Source organism: Esox lucius, chromosome 8 (genome assembly GCF_011004845.1).
Source record: "Esox lucius isolate fEsoLuc1 chromosome 8, fEsoLuc1.pri, whole genome shotgun sequence".
NCBI classification, from domain to species: domain Eukaryota; kingdom Metazoa; phylum Chordata; class Actinopteri; order Esociformes; family Esocidae; genus Esox; species Esox lucius.
Window position 1 is genome coordinate 14,084,102 of NC_047576.1, and position 20,300 is coordinate 14,104,401.

Here is a 20,300-nt window from a genome sequence, read left to right on the forward strand (position 1 = left end):
CGCCCCCCTGTGGCCGTTTAGGCAGTGTCAGCACTCCGAGTGTAACCTAATGCCTTTATTACTGCTCAGGGAGGTGTGTCTGAGGAGTGCTACAAAACACAGCAAAGACTGGAGGGCATCCCCAACCAACTTTCCCTCCCTCCCTCCCTCCCTCCCTCCCCCCTCCCCCCCTCCAGCTCTCCATCAAGTTCAAATTAAAAGGGTCTTTATGTGACATGGGAAACATTTGTTCCCATTAAACATTAAAATGACATAATTAAGACTACTGAAAAAAAGAATCAGAAACACAAAGTACTGTATATATTACATTCTCGCTTTCTCTTTTCCTCACACACATACTAGCTTTGGTTTCAATTTATATTGTAATTCAAACACATATACAATGACTTGCACACAGGCATACAGACAGACTGGACACACACACAGAAACATGTGTATTTATATAGTAATACACACACACACACACACACACACACACAGTCTCCCCCTGTCCATCCCAGTGCTCAGCTCTGGATCAATGGGAATCCTGTCCCTCTCACCAGCAGCAGGAAGAACCATTCCGGCCCCACATTCCTCAGAGAGGCAAGGAGAGGGAAGGAAGGAGTGAGAGAGGGAGGGAGGGAGGGGAAGGGAAAAGAGCGGGGTGGTGAAGAGGGAGAAAAAGAACAGAAAGGAGGGAGAAGGGGCAGGGGAGCAGGGAGAGGCAGAGAGCCGGGTACAGATATAGCAAGGGGGTTGGTGGGGGCGGGGTCAGAGCAGGATTCCCCCAAAAGAAACAGACAGAAAGGGAACCATTGTGTGTCCTGTGAGGGACACCATACCCACTGATCCCTGGGAACAATCCCTGGCCTGTGTCAGGAACCTACGTAGTACAGGAAAGAGAGACAGGGGAGACAGAAGGAAGCTAGAGAGACAGGAGGAAGAGAGAGAGACCGAAGGGACAGGGGGGCAGCCAAGTGTTGGAGTGAGAGACAGTGAGTTGTATAGAGATGGAGTGAGAAACAGTGGGTAAGAGACAGATGGAGTGAGAGACAGTGGGTAAGAGAGAGATGGAGTGAGAGACAGTGGGTAAGAGAGAGATGGAGTGAGAGACAGTGGGTTGTATAGAGATGGAGTGAGAGACAGTGGGTTGTATAGAGATGGAGTGAGAGACAGTGGGTAAGAGAGAGATGGAGTGAGAGACAGTGGGTAAGAGAGAGATGGAGTGAGAGTATAAGCAGACAAAGAAAGCAGCAGGCTGGAGTACCTCTAAAATACCAACAGGGAACCCCAAGCCACACACATCTACAGTAGAGTCCAGTCTACACACGGACTTCAATACATTATTGCCTCTCACTATTTTAGTTGTAATTGTTTGTCTAGCCCTGTCTGTCTCCATATCTGTCTCCCTGTCTGTCTCCCTGTCTGTCTCCATATCTGTCTCCCTGTCTGTCTCCCTGTCTGTCTCCCTGTCCAGTGCAACCAGTCACTTACTTTGGGTGTTTGTTGAACATAACAGGGAGGAACTCATCGACAGGTAACATCTTGCTGAATGCCTGAGCCGCCAGCAGCTTCCTGGCACCTTGTGATGACAGGGCATAGCCCAGCGTCCAATAGGAGTAGTCAGCCTCCACCAGGTTATTAACCCCTTCCACCGAACGCTCCGGCTGCCGAACCTGCATACGCTTCCGCCCCACATAGCTACAGGAGAGACGGAGAGAAAGACAGATCCAAATAATCACGCATAAGCAAACAACTCAGAATTTCACATTTAATTACATTGAAATTCTAGTTGTAGATGTGATTCTTACATGAGATCCCAGTCCAGCTGGACCTTCTCTATCTCCTCCATGATTGTAATCATTCGCCTCTTAAACCTTGGCTCAAATCGCACATCGTCCTCCAGCACCAGAACCTTGGATAGACCCCGCTCAACCATCTGACAACAGTACAGAGCCAAAACGACCGGGTCAGTCAGAGTGGGTCTGTAGATGATGCTACTCTGTGCTACTGAAAAGGCTGCTCACCTGAACCCAAGTGGAGTGATGGCTGAGGAAGCAACCGATCTCTCCTCGTGTAAGAACACGTCCAGAGTATGGGTCCTTATAACCTGGAATCATCTCTATACCCAATGCCTGCAGCTGAGACGTGTTCAGAGCCCTGAGAGAGAGCGGGAAGGTAGTACATGAACAGAGGACTAATGTAAACCAGTCCTGTGCGTGCGCGGATGTGTTTGACCTACTTGCCGTCCACCGCATCAGTGAGGGTAGCCTGCAGACCCAGAGAGGCCATGGTGTTCAACATCCTCTGTCTCCTGTCCATACGACGTTTCAGATTGATCAGGAAGATCTGAGGAGGGTAGGGGTTGAGCAGGGGGGGATAGGGGGGCACGGCCGGGAATGGGGGGGTACAGGAGGGGATGTGGGGGGCACAGGGTTAGTGACGGAAAGGGCAGAAACCAGGAAGGGCAAAAAAGGCAGGGGAAAACCAATGTCACATCAAAGCCAGATGAACTCTCCAATTCTTAACAGGGTGAGAGGGTCACTGTACCTCATCAAAGCCCATCCTGTCCTGTGGCATGTGAGGATTATACAGATACTCTGAGGGTGTTATGTTGTGGTCAACTGGAAATAAAGACAGGGGAGTCAGAGTTCATTCTGCAACAGAGTTTCTATTACAGTTTACAAATGTTTATTATCTATTCAAATCATCTAACGTAAGAAGAAATATATGACGCCGCCATAATTTGTTGGACGGTAAGTGTAGAAATGTAATGACAGTAATGGTGTCTGACAAAGTTGACATATATCCACTTAGTGGTGTTTTATAGAAAAAGAAATCTGTACAAAACCAGTTGCTCCTTTACTGAAGTAGCTGACACGTCTATCAAAAATATATTTCAAATAATGTAGAAATCGTTATATCTTAGGATTTTCCTTAAGCAGTGAGAGCGTCAGTGGAAGTGACAAGAGATTTAGAGTTAGCCAGGCGAAACTGCAGGTCTGTAGAAAGGAAGCAGGAATTGACTCTGCTCTGTATACACAAACTATGCCCTGACTCCGGTGATAAGCATCAGGTCAGGTTGAAGGATGCGTTTTGGTCAATGTAGTGTTTACATGCAGGTCGGAACTTGGAAACTGACATTTTTTACTGGCTAATTGGTTAAACATAGCATGTGATTATCTAAAGCTTGGTTCAGGGTTAAACAGATTCCGTGTTACCAGTTACTTAATACTTTATTTGGATAGTCAATCTGTAGATGCTTTACAGACTATCTACTAACCCTAACCTTAAACCTCATCCTATCTCTAAACTTAACCCTTTCCCTAACCCTCACATTAACATTTATAATAAAACATTTATTATTAACCTTAGCAAGCATTTATTTAGTTTTTGCTAGTTTGTCAATTGTATTAATATCTGTAGCGCATCTACTTAAGGTCATTTGTACTATCCAAATAAAGTGTAACCGAAGTATGTAATGTATTTGCAGTTTGACCAGAAAATAGGTTAAGGTAAGATGGCATAACAATATGAAAGAATATGACAAAGTCAAAGAGGTGTTGATAGCGTGTGTGTGAGCGTGCGTGTGAGCGTGCGTGTGCGCGTGCGTGTGCGCGTGCGTGCTTACTCATGGCCTCAGCGATAGTGTGTGTAAAACTCTCCTTCTCGTCCTCAACGTTTTGGGAGGCCTTCAGAGGAACCGGCAGGAAGCCATAGTGCTCTCTATTGCACACATACATCTGAACATCTGTCAACAAGGACACAGTCAGAGTTAATCCACATCGTTGCTATACACAGACAACACACCTGCAAAGATACTCCGAGAGACAAAAACATTGTGTAATATAGTGTGGATACACCCTGTTTCATATGTTTTTAACAAACAGATTGTTTAACATGACTGTATCTGCCATTATATACATGCTGGTATAGACACAGCTATAGTACATTTAGCCCCAGCTTTAAAGGAAGATACAGTAGAAACCACTCTAGCCACACACTTTCTTACAGGAAACAACATAAGAGCACATGGCTTTGTGTGGGTATTTATTGTGTATATGTATTTGTTTGTATATTGATGTGTGTGTAATAGCTCTGTCTGTGCCCTACCGATCACCCAGACAGAACAAATAATCATATACCCTTAGTCGTGTCAGAAATGCACGCATCTGGTGCTAATTACCCAGCCTGCCTTTTCCTCCTCCATTAAACACATGATGGGTTCCATTGTAAAACATGCCTTGGGGCAAAGACAAAGATCCACCCCCAGAACCACTAAAACTACCCCGAAAACTACTAAAACAGAAATACCACCAAAACTACAAAAACTCCGAACTGTCCCCAAAACCACTAAAAGACAGAACTAGCCCCAGAACTAGTAAAACACAGAAGAACCCCCAGAACTACTAAAACATAGAACAACCAGAACACCATTTTTGTTCGAATAGTTCTGACGGTAGTTATGTTTTAGTAGTTCTAACACATAGCTACTTGCTTTGCCCAAGCCATTCTGTAGAAATCTGATGTACATAAAAGACTGGCTCCTAATCCAGGACCAGCTCTTTAGGTTGTGATGCTCCCTGTCTGTTAATAGTTCAGTTTTTCACCAGATTTGGAATATTGAAAACAATTAGAGAGCAACCGACCCAACATTCTAACCACTGGGCAATCTGCCACCACCAATTATCTGATCCAGTCTCAGTGAAAGAAAACGCTTGCATACAACATGTCTGGTCTAGTTAGGGTGTTACTCCAAACTTTAATTAAATACATTTAGATATAGCCAATTATGACTTTGTGACTGTGGAGTTGAGTGGAAACCAATATCCTGTTGGCCTGAATGGAAGGCTGGGCTGAGCAGTAGCCATACAATAAACATGGGGCTAAAGTCGGCTCTGCCCTAGTCAATCTATACAGGTAGACAGGAGGGTGATCGTGTCTATCTACCCAGGTAGACAAGAGGTTGATCGTGTCTATCTACCCAGGTAGACAGGAGGGTGATCGTGTCTATCTACCCAGGTAGACAAGAGGTTGATCGTGTCTATCTACCCAGGTAGACAGGAGGGTGATCGTGTCTATCTACCCAGGTAGACAAGAGGTTGATCGTGTCTATCTACCCAGGTAGACAAGAGGTTGATCGTGTCTATCTACCCAGGTAGACAAGAGGTTGATCGTGTCTATCTACCCAGGTAGACAAGAGGTTGATCGTGTCTATCTACCCAGGTAGACAAGAGGTTGATCGTGTCTATCTACCCAGGTAGACAAGAGGTTGATCGTGTCTATCTACCCAGGTAGACAAGAGGTTGATCGTGTCTATCTACCCAGGTAGACAGGAGGGTGATCGTGTCTATCTACCCAGGTAGACAAGAGGTTGATCGTGTCTATCTATCCAGGTAGACAAGAGGTTGATCGTGTCTATCTATCCAGGTAGACAGGAGGGTGATCGTGTCTATCTATCCAGGTAGACAGGAGGTTGATCGTGTCTATCTACCCAGGTAGACAGTAACAGTTTGGAGTGGTGTTTCTGGACAAAAACATGGTGACCACACATAACGATGGTCAGAGGGGTGTTGAACTCTGACCTGCCTGCCGGGCGGAGAAAGAGAACACCATGATGTCATCAAAGGACCAACTGTAGTCAGGGTGTGGGGGGTAGAAGGCCAGCGCCAGGCTGGCATCACGCCTCAGGTCCAGCAGGAAGGTAGAGTGCACCATGGGTACGCCAAAGCAACCCAGACGTTTCCACTCCCTGATTGGCTGGTAGTCTGGGGTACGTTTGTAGTAACCCTGGAAGACAGAGAGAAGGAGAGGGAGAGAAAGACAGAGGAGAGTCCATCTAAATGAAAAAGACTGGTGTGGATATAGTGTCAACAGACTGTAGTTTATCTACTGGAGAGCTACCAGACAGACCAGAGAGGTGATCTGTCTGGCTGTATACCTGTGGAGTGATGCCACACCAGAAGTTGGAGTAGAGAGAGCGGGACTCTAACATGGGGGCCACCAGAGTCAGGTTCTCCGCCATGAGCAGGGTCAGGACTCTGGGGTTGGTCAGAAGGTTATCACTGTCTGCAAACTAGACACAGAGACGGCCTCAGCGGAACATCCCGATATCCTCCACATATCATTACACCACAGTCATACTAATAACATCCCGATATCCTCCACATATCATTACACCACAGTCATACTAATAACATCCCGATATCCTCCACATATCATTACACCACAGTCAGACTAATAACATCCCGATATCCTCCACATATCATTACACCACAGTCATACTAATAACATCCCGATATCCTCCACATATCATTACACCACAGTCAGACTAATAACATCCCGATATCCTCCGCATATCATTACACCACAGTCATACTAATAACATCCCGATATCCTCCGCATATCATTACACCACAGTCAGACTAATAACATCCCGATATCCTCCACATATCATTACACCACAGTCAGACTAATAACATCCCGATATCCTCCACATATCATTACACCACAATCAGAATAATAACATCCCGATATCCTCCACATATCATTACACCACAGTCAGACTAATAACATCCCGATATCCTCCGCATATCATTACACCACAGTCAGACTAATAACATCCCGATATCCTCCGCATATCCTTACACCACAGTCAGACTAATAACATCCCGATATCCTCCGCATATCATTACACCACAGTCAGACTAATAACATCCCGATATCCTCCGCATATCATTACACCACAGTCATACTAATAACATCCCGATATCCTCCACATATCATTACACCACAGTCATACTAATAACATCCTGATATCCTCCACATATCATTACACCACAGTCATACTAATAACATCCCGATATCCTCCACATATCATTACACCACAGTCATACTAATAACATCCCGATATCCTCCACATATCATTACACCACAGTCATACTAATAACATCCCGATATCCTCCACATATCATTACACCACAGTCAGACTAATAACATCCCGATATCCTCCACATATCATTACACCACAGTCAGACTAATAACATCCCGATATCCTCCACATATCATTACACCACAGTCAGACTAATAACTTCCCGATATCCTCCGCATATCATTACACCACAGTCAGACTAATAACATCCCGATATCCTCCGCATATCATTACACCACAGTCAGAGTAATAACATCCCGATATCCTCCACATATCATTACACCACAGTCAGAGTAATAACATCCCGATATCCCCCACATATCATTACACCACAGTCAGACTAATAACATCCCGATATCCCCCACATATCATTACACCACAGTCAGACTAATAACATCCCGATATCCTCCACATATCATTACACCACAGTCATACTAATAACATCCCGATATCCTCCACATATCATTACACCACAGTCAGACTAATAACATTCCGATATCCTCCACATATCATTACACCACAGTCAGACTAATAACATCCCGATATCCTCCACATATCATTACACCACAGTCAGACTAATAACATCCCGATATCCTCCACATATCATTACACCACAGTCAGACTAATAACATCCCGATATCCTCCACATATCATTACACCACAGTCAGACTAATAACATCCCGATATCCTCCACATATCATTACACCACAGTCAGACTAATAACATCCCGATATCCTCCACATATCATTACACCACAGTCAGACTAATAACATCCCGATATCCTCCACATATCATTACACCACAGTCAGACTAATAACATCCCGATATCCTCCACATATCATTACACCACAGTCAGACTAATAACATCCCGATATCCTCCACATATCATTACACCACAGTCAGACTAATAACATCCCGATATCCTCCACATATCATTACACCACAGTCAGACTAATAACATCCCGATATCCTCCACATATCATTACACCACAGTCATACTAATAACATCCCGATATCCTCCACATATCATTACACCACAGTCAGACTAATAACATCCCGATATCCTCCACATATCATTACACCACAGTCATACTAATAACATCCCGATATCCTCCACATATCATTACACCACAGTCAGACTAATAACAGTGGGATCCGACGTCTTCTCACCAATATGTAATCTGCCCAGCGTTCTCGAGCTGCCTTCAGAGCGGCCTGCCTCAGCTTCATCACATGGTTGAAGCGCGACGGGGGCCAGTGCTTGGGGCCCCACTCATCTGTGTAGGACCTGACGGCAGAGAGCAAGACGGTCAGCACGTCATATTGTCCAGGCACGGATGAGCAGTCGACGTTCAGATGGAGAACCTGAAGGGATGACAGTCTAAACGACTGGCTGTGGTAAGGTTCCCTGAGGCTGGGCAGATGAATGGGGTCTTACCTGGGCTCCTCCATGGGTCTCCACTCCACGTAGTGGTACTGGTCCTGGGCCTGTTTTAGCCATTCCCTCAGCATGGCTGTGCTGTTGTCCACACTGTGGTCTGTCGCCGCCCTGACACACAGCATCACACCGTGTAAGAACAACAACCGTGTGTGTAGAATCAAAACATGAACACACACACACACACAGACAATCGCACCCAGTCACACACACCCAGTCGAACAAACAAACAGGCACCGACTCTCCAACAACGTACACACACAGTGAGTCAGGTCTGGCTGACATTGTGGAAAGATCCATGGTAGTAAGGCTGTAAATATAAACCACAAAGAGTAAAAGGAGCAACAAACAGGCCAGAGTGTACAGAACAGTACTGGAACGCTGGGATCCTCTCACACACACTGCTGCCACTGTTCTCTCTCTCTCTCTCACACACACACACACACACACACACTCACTCACTCACTTTGTCTCAGACTGTCACCTTCCTCCAGACATTACCTTAGGCTGTGACAGATTTGAAGCCATTATGCCCGAGGCCTCTCTATGTTATAGTATCTGCAAAACAACCTCAGAATGGCCAAATAAATCACACCTGCTTACCCCTCTCTGCATCTAAAATGTGCTAAATGGAGGAAAGGTCAATAAAGAGTGAGGCCAGTGTATCTGTAGACAGGACGCCATGCCCCAACGGGCGAGCACACACCCAGACTGGACTTTTCCACTGCTTACCATAATATTCCTGGCTTCTGACAAACTCACACCCAACGAGTCCGCAGACAGACCAGAGATAGTGTTGTGTTCATAAACACAAAACTTAAAAAGAAACCTGATAGCCCACTCCGTCCGTTGTCAGATAACACCAGACACAATTCATTACATACAATTGGCCTAGACATAGCTATCTTGACGGCGGTGATATACAATATATCAGCAGACACTTGTGACTTAGTATTAACACCCAGACACTAACAGATATCCAGACAGACAATGCCAGTCCAGCTGGAGGGAGAATGTATGTCTTCCTGCCTAAATGACCACTGGGGAGTGTAATCCTGGGATTAATAACCACCCTGCCACTATGTGTCCCAGCGTGGGACGACGACGACCGTTAATAAGAATTAGGTAGGTGCTTATTTCACACACGTACAAGGTGGTTTGAGTGTCATGTTTTTTTGCTTCTCCCTCTCTACCTTAGACCCCCTTAAACCACCTGGGTCTCACACAGGAGATCAGCCATTACTGACAGAGACCCTGAATCATTACTGCCTTCAGTGCCTGTTTCAGTTTGTGGGTAAAATATATATATTTCTTTAACAAACTTCTAAATGGTCCATCTGAAAATCGAGTAATAAGTTGGTATAGCTATATATTCTTGTCACTGGAGAAAAAGGGTTAGCAGAATATAACATTTCATAAATATTTTAAATCAATTACCTGACCTCCAGATGTCAAAATCAGTCAGTAGATGCAATGGGATACTTGTCTAGAACACATCCATCATCTACAACGTCACAACAAACTTCATTATTAAAGTTTTATTATTCCACTTTCTTTCTCTAAAGCACGTTTATCGGTTGCCCTGCTTTTATTTATTTTTTATAATTACTTATTTAATAATTTACAGTATATCATAGGAATGTGTGGTTTTGGTAAGATTACCCTTTACGGTAGGTTTAGTTTTAGGGTTAGGATTCAGGGTTTTGGTGTTAGGGATTGTTTTACAGTTAGGGAAAATGTCTTAAAAGATCATCAATTGAGAGTCCTCACAAGTATAGTAACGCCAACTTGTGTGTGTGTTTTGCGGAGACTTAAGCAGAAGCACTTTTGACATCCTTAAACCATTCAAAACAGTGATATGTGTATTTGTACATGACTGGGTATGTAAATGTAAACTGTTAAGGACGACTCCTGCTCTTGATAACTGGTTTTGGTCTTTATCACTAGGTAAAAAACACCTCACTCTGAGGTAATGTCCACAAACATACACATGTTTTTTTTCAACCACTAAATCCTATATTTCGGGAGGAAATGATCATGTTGGCACATGTCATTTTGAAACTGAAGACGTAGCAAGGATTTTAAATGGGGGCAAAACAAAGGTCAAATACAGAGCATAAACTCTTCATCTTTACAGCTGTTGAAAGGGACATACCTCTATAGATAATGCTTCAGGAGTTAAAAAGAACAAAGGGTTTCAATCAGTGCAGTAACCGTGGAGGAGCTATGCTGGAATCTCACCCGGCTAACTTCCAAAAGTTACATTACAAGCAATCTCTTCACATTTCCCCTGAAAACTAAACTTCCATTTGAAGGGCACAGCGCTGACCGTGAGACAAACTAAACGTTTTTAGTAAATTCTGCATCAAGCTCACAAAAACATAAACAGACATATTACCACAGGAAGATTTGGTTTCTGTATTACATTCTAATATGTAAATGTTTGGAGTGTATTGAACCATATAGCAGCTGAAGGTTTCTGACTGCACTGGATTCTCAACTAAGCACAGCCCCTCTGAGCCTTAAAACACAGCTCTGGAATATTAGATATGTACAGTGAGAAACATTATTTTCCATTACGGAAGCCACTTCCCATTTTGCCTTATGCAAGACGGCTGTGTGTGAGTGTGTGTGTGTGTGTGTGTGCATGCAGGCCTGTATAGACAAGAACATGCATACAGCCTGAGGTCTATCACCTTTGTCTCGTTTTAAAACATTTTCACCCATTTTATTTTAGGGGGCGGGTGTCTCCATCATTCCATCTCTTTACATTTCAAAGTCCACACATGTCCTGTTTCCAAAACGATCTATCCTTTCCAGGCCTCTCAATTTCCTGTCCCCAGGACTGGATCAGCCAGCCTAGGTGGAGGGCAGCAGTTGTCCCTGTGAATCCCTGTTTCCTGACCAGCCTGGTCACATCCACCAACCACATCCAATGGAGCCAAGCTGGAAATCAATGGCAAATGATGTGTCAACATCTACTGGTCAGGTCACTAATATCTTTCTAGTCAGCGCATTCAAAAGTGCACATAATGACAATGAGTGTGTGTGTTTGAGTTTACATTCCAGCTGAGTTTTAAAACTTTTCAGCCCCGGCCCCTGGGGGACTTGACACTATTCCTGCCTTTTCTGTTTCCAGCCTTGCTTTGTTCCTCCGCTGTGGGGTTTCCAGTAACTCTCATTATGTTCCCCTCTGAAACTCAGCATCTCCACTTCAAAAAGTTTATGACCTACATCTGGACACCAAATGCTTCTGGGTTCACCTACAGACCGTGACACTTTCTCTCTCCAACCTTCCCTCCTTCATCTATCAGTCCCACCTGGACGGTTTGTGAGGAGTGGGAGGGGTCAGTGGGAGGTGTTCATGGACTGAAGGGTCACACCTGGTCCAGGTTTTGCTATGACGGTTTGGAAATGCCCTCTTACCGTAGCTATCAGATATTTAAATCACTGTGCATATGTGTGTATGTGTTTGTATCAATTCGGCAGCAGCCCCCCTCCCTTCCCCAGGCCAACGTGGCTGCAGCAATGCATGCTGGCCTGGCAGAGGAGGGGGAGGGGTGAGTGAGACCCAAGCCGAATTCCTCAGACCATTCACAGTCAACAGAGGGCAGAACCCCTGTTCCAGACCATCCAACACCTCCCTCTTCCCCCATCCTCACACACCCTCACCTACCATCAGGTCTCCATTCACATGCTCAGCCAGCCTACACAAGGTAGCCCACAAGGTAGTACACAAGGTAGGCCACCAGTGTTTCCTAAATCATTCCTGGGTTTTTGCCGTCCAGTCCACACTCAGATACTTTCTAATCATCAACAACCCTGTTTCCAAAAAGTTGTGACACTGTGTAAAACGTAAATAAAAACAGAATGCAATTATGTGCAAATTATTTAAACCCTATGTTCATTAGAACATTTTACAAAAATGACATGTTGAAACTGAGACACTTTATTGTTTCTTGAAAAATATATGCCCACTTTGAACTTGATCCCAGCAGCACATTTAAAAAATCTGCGCAACAAAAGACTGAAAATGTTGTGTAATGCTAAAAAACTAAACCTGGTGGAATATCACACAATTAATTAGACCAATTGGCAACAAGTGAGTAACATGAATGAGTATTAAAAGATCATTCTAGAGAGAATGGGTCTGACAGAATCGATGATGGGGAGGGGTTCACCACTCTGAGAAAGACTGCAGAGGTTTCTCAACATAGAAATTGCAAAGCGTTTAGGGATTTTATCATATACGGTACATAATATCATTTAAAGATTCAGAGAATCTGGAGAAATCTCTGTATGCAAGGGACAAGGCCAAAAACCAACATTGAATGGCTGTGATCTTCAGGCCTTCAGGCAGCACTGCATTAAAAACAGACAAGATTCTGTGGTGGACATTACTGCATGGGCTCAGGAACACTTTCCCGAAAACCATTTTCTGTGAACACAGGACGTTGCTGCATCCACAAATGCAAGTTAAAACTCTACCTCGCAAACAAGAAACGATGTATAAACAAAATCCAGAACCACTGCCACCTTATCTGGGCCCAAGCTCATTTAAGATGGACTGAGACAGTGGAAAACTGTCCTGTGGTCTGACAAATCAAAATGTTGAAGTATTTTTGGGAATAATGGATGCCGCATTCTCCGGACTAAAGAGAGGGAGCATCCAGCTTGTTCTCAGCACACAGTTCAAAAGCCAGCATCAGTGATGGTATGGGGGTGCATTACTGCACATGGCATGGGTGACTTGCACATCTGTGAAGGCACCATTAATGCAGAACAATAGATAGAGGTTTTGGAGCAACATGTGCATCCAGACAATGTATTTTCCAGGGAAGGCCTTGCTTATTTCAGCAAGACAATGCCAAACCATATTCTGCATGTATTACAACAGCATGGCTCTGTAGTAAAGGTTTCTCAGTTTCAACATTTGATATGTTGTCTTTGTAGCATTTTCAATTAAATATAAGGATAAATGATTGGATTCTGTTTTTATTTGTATTTTACACAGCATCCCGACTTTTTGGGAAACGGTGTTGCAAATTCAAAAGGTCAATTTTGACACACTTGGAATGCCTTGCTCTTTAAGGTTATATTTCCCAACCAAATCACTTACATAAAATAAAGTAAACTTTAAAACATATAAATTGTCAGCACAGTAAAAAAGAATCTCCCATTCATCTACATTTGCTCTCTGAAAGCCCTAACCTCAGACTCTCTGCCCATCTAAATGTGTGTACTTGCCCTACACAGTCCTCTCCACTTGGGAAAGAGAGACAGAGAGAGGGATAATGACAGAGGGATAGAGGAGGGATAACATAACATGACTGAGGTAGTACAGTGTCTCGGTGGGTAAGCCAGGATGATGACACACACCGGCAGTCTGACTGGGCTACGACAACACAAGCTCCTCCGGGCCTTGCTGAATACATAACTGTCCTCATAACATCCCTCAAAACACGTTACCTGCCAAACCCCCCCCCCCCCAATCCCTACAGCCACCTGTCTCTCTCCAGTCTTTTCCTGTTTATTTGAGGAAAAATTGATTGCTTTGCCTCTGTTGATGCCAATCTTTCTTATTTAGAGGATTGTTGTGCGACTCATTTATAGTTGTTATAGATTCTGTCGTGTGAATCATTTATAGGTGTTATGGATTCTGTTGTGTGAATCATTTATAGGTGTTATGGATTCTGTCGTGTGAATCATTTATAGGCGTTATGGATTCTGTCGTGTGAATCATTTATAGGTGTTATGGATTCTGTCCTGTGAATCATTTAGAGATAGTATAGATTATTTTGTGTGAATCAAGGAGTTCTTGTGTTGCTGAGTAACCGTCTTTACTAAGCACAAGTCGGCTAAGTCGATAGGAAAATTAGTATGGGTCTGGGAATAGGAACCAGTGATGCAGGGTACTGGCCAGCTGAGTAGAAATTCTGTTACCACACATACCACATGCAGACCCCAACGGACAGAGACTGGGCCAGAGAAATGAAGATAATCAAAGACATACCAGAAATGTGCCAGTGATGTGAGATAGAAAAAGAGACCAAGAGAAATCTGAGATAATCATTCACAAAAGCTCAAATTGTCTGCTTTAAATCTCACAAAATCTCTCCGCTTCCGCTCCCTTTCCTTTCCAAACCAGTCCCAATCATATTGAAGGCTCCCTTACTGACATAATCAAAAAGACATCCATCGAGGCCCTCCTCCCAAGACCTGACAGAAGAATTAGAAACACAACATTCACCTCCAGATGCCTCAGTCCTAACAGGCCTGAGGTAATTCACCTGCACATACAGGTGGACCAAAACTCTACACAACCTGCAATATCCCACACAGTACAATGGAAATATTGGACTATATTTGGGGGTTGGACGGCTAATTACCTTCTTACAGTGCAATCCAGAAGAAAGTGATGTTTTGGTGTCCTAGGCTGGTCCAGTGGTCTAAACAGCTGCCTCCAGTGCACATGTACTGCCCCAGCGTGTCTGAACTCAGCTCACCGCTCTTTCAGCAAAAATGTTTGTCTCTACCTTTCCTGTACTGTCTCTATCAATAATGCATATATGAATAAATAAATATATACAGAAATATACATGAAAAAAGGGTCCTTCAGAATTCTCAGTTTCTCCTTCACTGGAGCACAGTCTTTTGTTGTTTTCTGGATGCTGATTGCCGTGGCATACTACAACGAATTCCACTGGTATGAATGAAAATGTAAACTTATTGTGTTGACAAACATGTTATAATAACACAAAAGGGGAAAAGGGATGCTATAGGACAACATACCACAGCTAAGGGCTGAATCTAGACACAGCGTTGTGGTGTGCCTAAGGACAGTCTTTAGTCCTGGTATACTGGCCATATACCACACCCCCTTTGGCAGTGTTGCTTAAATATAACGTAATTACACTCTTTGAAAACATTTCACTTGTGGCGAACATACACCTGGTTTAAGGTGCATCTGGAAACTCTCCTGGAAAGGATGAGTCTGTGGGAGATGGAATAGAGATCAATCTAGACTTGTAAAACACACAGCTGTATTGCAGCCGAAAACACAACCCACCATCATCCTACTAAAGCTGACAGTGAGTGATATAAGACACAGCCACATCTATCGTTATGTCCTTTAGGATCTAGTTATTCCTCTCTGCAAATAACACTATAATCCCCAAGGCCACACATTGTCTATCACTGAAAGAGTTGTGACTTTGGTAATCCAGCATTGTTCAGATATCTTGGCGTGTGCTTCCTACAGAATGCTTTGATACTGAGATACTCTAACAAGGGGATGAGAGGAGCGCAACAGCTCTTTTATTGGGCTCTTTCACACAGTCCCGACATTTTCTAATGACGAAATACAGCAACGATTCTCCCCCTTCAGTTCAGCACCTGGTGAAGCACTTAACAGTAAGCTAGTCCAGTCTACTGAGGTATTTCTAAACCCTCCCTAAAGATGAACTCAACCTTCCCCTCCAGTCACAACACAGACTCATGACCAGTAACAGGCCTGAGTCATATTCTTTCAACCAATCCCTGGCCTGGGTTCAGGCCCCGTGTCCAAATCTTTGGCCTGCAGCCAGCTAAGCGTTGTCCTGATGGCATGGGGAGCAGAGGGAGGTGGAGGGGACTGTGGGATGGGGAGGGTACATTGTTTGAGCATGGCTGGAATGTGACTTCCCACTAACCTGCTTAGTGCCCCTGGGTGATTGTCAACACAAGCCTGCCTCCACACACAGTCTCCATCTTTGCCTTAATTCCCAACATTCTTTCACAACACTGTGTGAGTCTCTTACCCCTCCCTAAGTCCCCTGTCTGTCACCTCCATTGGTTATTCGAACAACTGACACTTTCTGGGTAGGATAGTTTGTTATCCACAGTTCCGTCTCTATCGTACACACTGACTGAGCTTCCTGCAGCGGTGACCCAGCAGAAACACTGTGGTCCAACTTACAAATACAGGCACAGACAACACACACTTGAACAGTGACAGCCCCTGTGTCCCAGGGGGAGATCCGGGCAGAACTGAAAGGTGAGCAAGGGGCCCAAACACTACCATCAGCCCAATATAAATACACACACACTTGGCCTTGGACTCAGCCACCAGTAATGAGCCACTGGCACCGTGTCTGTGGCCAGCGGACATTTAATCACAAAATCAGCTTTTATTTCACAAACCGTACAACTGTATATTATGTGGTTTCTCATTGCATCACTCTTCATACAGGCTGTATAACTACTTTTGTGTCCATGCTTCTCCAGCTAAGTTATAAAAAGAGTTCCTATTGATCCTTTTTATGATTCATATGCAAAGGGTTTGTTTTTAAACAAGAAGCCAATTGTGTTTGGTGACTGTTATACTACCGTAATACATGGGTGGAATACACCAATACTTCAATGAACACACCAATGGTAAGTATGGATCACAATGTGCATGGGAAATACACTAGATAGAAACAATTGTGGCAAGCTTATTTTCCAGTCAAGCACAGAGATATTGTTACTTACAAAACTTCTTTATGGGATAGTAATTATCAACATTGAACATCTTAGCTGCCCAACCCCAAAATACATGTATAACTACCCTGACTTTTACATTGAACTAATTTAACAAGAGTGATTTTCAACAGTGACCTGAGAGCATTTTTCATATTCTGGTCACACAATCTCACAACCCTGGTGCCCAAAATCTACCAACTGGGCCACATTGGACCACAGCCAGTAATGAGGTATTCTTCAATTAAATGTTGTAAAACATGTACATAATCTATGCATAATCAAAATAGTGCTATACTATATAGTTTATATGATAAAGCCTGGCGTGTCTGTCTGATTCTACTGTCTGTCTAGAAGGTGAAAAAGAAAATGAAGTTAGTTTTGAAGAAACCAGATGTTCCAATTACGAATGACTACAGTAAGAGAGCTCTCCAGTGTGTTACTGTGTGTAAGATGCCCATATACAGGTCTCTCTATGTGTTAAAGTACTACACATAGGCTCAGTCATTTGGCCATTTGAGTTTGGAGGAAGGAGTCTTGTGTGTCTTGACCTGTAGGCATGTGTTTGTGTGCGTGTGTGTGTATCCACTGCCATCTCTGGTGTGTATACCGGTTTAACCATACTTGGAAAAAGCTTTTAATTGATTATTGGTTAGGTTTAGGGTAAAGGTCATCATTTATGTGGTGGTGTTTAAGTTAAGGGTAAATGTTAGGTTTTTGGACATAGGTTCAGAGTTGAATGCTTTGACGCTTTGAAAGAATGAAGGGGGACTAAAGCATCCCACAAGGCAAGACAGTAATTTATGGAGAAAATACATTGAACTATCAAGTCCTTAAAGAAGATTCCTTGTGTAACAAGAAGTGACTGTCTTGTGGCCAATCTCCACATGCTTACAGATTACTTTTTCTGTCCCTGTAGACATCCAAATCTGCCCGTCTTTTCCGCCGCGTGATTCTTTTCACCCAACTTTACACATGACTTAATCCGTAACCTGAGCACACCTTCTGTCCCACCGTCATAGCCGCGTTGGCTCTGCCTGTCAGCTATTCTTTGTTATCGCAATCACCCTCCTTAAGTTGTAATTGTGAACTGATGGACATGTACAGGCACACAGCTTACCCCCCAACCCCCATATGTTTGCTGTATAAGCACACTGATTTCCGCCGTGTGCGCCTGATAAAAAAAGAGCACAGTGATTAACACGTTCTGCCGTTTCATCTTCTCGTAACATCTAATTAGTAACCTGGCAGACACAGGAGGGGAGCGTGTTGTAAAACGCAGCATTAGCGGCCGTTAACGCTGACAGCATGTTCTCTGGACAGAAGGTTGTCATTATAATAACCAGAAACCAACCGTACCGATAACAAGCTCAGCTCTGTTACTTCCACTACATGCACTTTTCCCCCATGTAGCTTAAAGTGAAAAGCCAGAATCGTCCCGGGCGCACAGATCTGTTGGTGAATTGTTGCCGTAGATTAATAGATAATTGGCTTGAAATAAGTTAGCAGAGAGTTACAATAATGTTTCTCACCAAATAGCTATCCGCTCCTTCGGGTAGTCTAGCCTGTCGATGCAGCCCAGGTAGTACGGTAGGCTGTGCGCAGCGTTGCGAGCCAGAATGGCGATCATAACTTTAGGCTTCAGCAGGGACGATTCGGGACGGACTGGATCCTGCACCAGAGTCACCAAGTCCGACATGCCACCAGGAATCAGGGCAAAAAGCAGCGCGCAGAGCAGCCCGACTCCCACGGCTCCAACCGCCGGCATATTTCCCAGATAACACCGTTATCCCAGCCTGAGCTCCGCTGTGACTGAATATGAGAGAGAACTATGGTGGGAGGGAGAGAAAAAGGTAGAAATGGGGAGTGATAGAGCGTGTGGACGAAGAGAGAGATGTTACTCCGCACCTCCTCCCCCAAACTTTACTGCAGCTTTCCGTCTCTATTCAACACTGTAGGTTTTATGCAGGGGCTGATGGAGTGGGGAATCTGTAACAAACGTGCAACAGCACGGTAGCGTGAAGAGGTTGAACCTAAGAGGTCCGAGATTTTATCCAAGAAGTGCTCTTTAACACCGAAGCTACTGGCAACTCAGATGACACCAAAGCGAAAGAGTTCAAACCATAACTTTGCTGGAGTATTGAAAAACATAGTCCTGAAATGCTTTTAAACATTAGTTTAGGCTAATTAAGTAATTTTTATTTGCAATGAGACATTTTTTCTATATTATTTATCGGATATTCACTTGGCATGTTTATAATCCTTACGGACTCCAGTAACCATATGTGGGTTTGAATGTGTTCCTCAACACCAACAAACTTTTAAAAATATTGTTCCCCCAGGTGGTGTCATTCCAATTACAGCATAGAACGGACTAAGTGCTGTTGCCTCCAGGGCCAGTAAAGAAAATGATCAGAGTCATCAGAGTATGATTAGCAGGGTAAAACAAATATTGTTGCCCTTTTCTTGATATCAAGGGACACGTTCAAATCCGAAGATGGTAGGTGGAGTCCGTACAGATTATACACATTCCTTCCGTTGACGAGAAACGAGTTTTTGCTGAGCCCAGATACTTTTCAGTAGGTTTATTTTCATCTCAGCCTATGTAATGATGCACAATTAACGCTGTAGACTGAAGTTTGGCTACAAGTTGTGTTGCAACACTACTTAAAGTACAAAAGCAATAATGGAAAAGGCTAAACATTCTTAAGGGTGTTGGAAAATACTTCAGTGATGCAAGCTGTTAATTCCAGAAATACATCATCTTTCGGGGTCATTAATTTCTATAGCTAAACCATAACACTTATGGCATTTCAAATCGCCTACTTTGTGTTTTTGTGGATACTCTAATAATTAACATGTTTTAATGAATCGGATCATTTAATTGCACTGTCTATAAGGTGAAAAAGAAAATTAAGTTAGGTTGAAGAAACCAGATGTTCCAATTACAAATGACTGCAACCAGGGTGCTCTCCAGTGTGTTACTGGCATTTCAAATCGACTTCTTTGTGTTCTTATGGATACTCTAATAGTTAACCTTGTTTAATGTATTGGATCATTTGCCAGTTGGGCAGGCATTGTGCTGGCAGATCCTTAGAACAGAATGTGGTTTGAAGCGTCATGAAAATAATATCCCTTATGTGCCTTAGGATGTGAGACAGGCCAATTATTATTTTATTGGTACCTGCCTGGCTTTGTTGTTATAGTCTAAAAAGCACAGTAGAAAATGATGGTCAATAATCCCTGACTGACTTAGTTACGTTTTAGCATCCTTGTATCTATAACCTTGCATAATGGCTTGAGCTTGTTTGTGTTGTTTGTCCTGCATCCTTTCCTTTGCTGTTCCTTCAATACTATTCTCTCATCTTGAATCCTACTCACAAGCCCATCAGCATACCTCCTTTCACCACTTCCTTATTCTCTCAATCATTCTGTATTTTTCCATATTTTTTC

General features: G+C 43.6%; 1 protein-coding gene across 3 annotated transcripts in view; it reads right to left on the bottom strand.

Moving 5' to 3' along the window:
• Positions 1-20,300, bottom strand: part of colgalt2 (collagen beta(1-O)galactosyltransferase 2) — a 35,578-nt gene that overhangs the window by 1,684 nt on the left and 13,594 nt on the right. For 2 of the 3 annotated variants that reach the window (XM_029121821.2, XM_029121822.2), the window contains exons 2-11: positions 8,349-8,459; positions 8,081-8,198; positions 5,921-6,055; positions 5,565-5,769; positions 3,611-3,730; positions 2,530-2,603; positions 2,222-2,328; positions 2,007-2,139; positions 1,791-1,918; positions 1,474-1,680 (exon numbers count right to left, since the gene is read on the bottom strand). In XM_029121821.2, the coding sequence (XP_028977654.1) occupies positions 1,474-1,680; positions 1,791-1,918; positions 2,007-2,139; positions 2,222-2,328; positions 2,530-2,603; positions 3,611-3,730; positions 5,565-5,769; positions 5,921-6,055; positions 8,081-8,198; positions 8,349-8,459 (1,338 nt within the window). Of the gene's footprint in view, positions 1-1,473; positions 1,681-1,790; positions 1,919-2,006; positions 2,140-2,221; positions 2,329-2,529; positions 2,604-3,610; positions 3,731-5,564; positions 5,770-5,920; positions 6,056-8,080; positions 8,199-8,348; positions 8,460-18,379; positions 18,792-20,300 lie in introns of those variants that run through there. The other variant, XM_029121820.2, reaches the window with a different exon arrangement.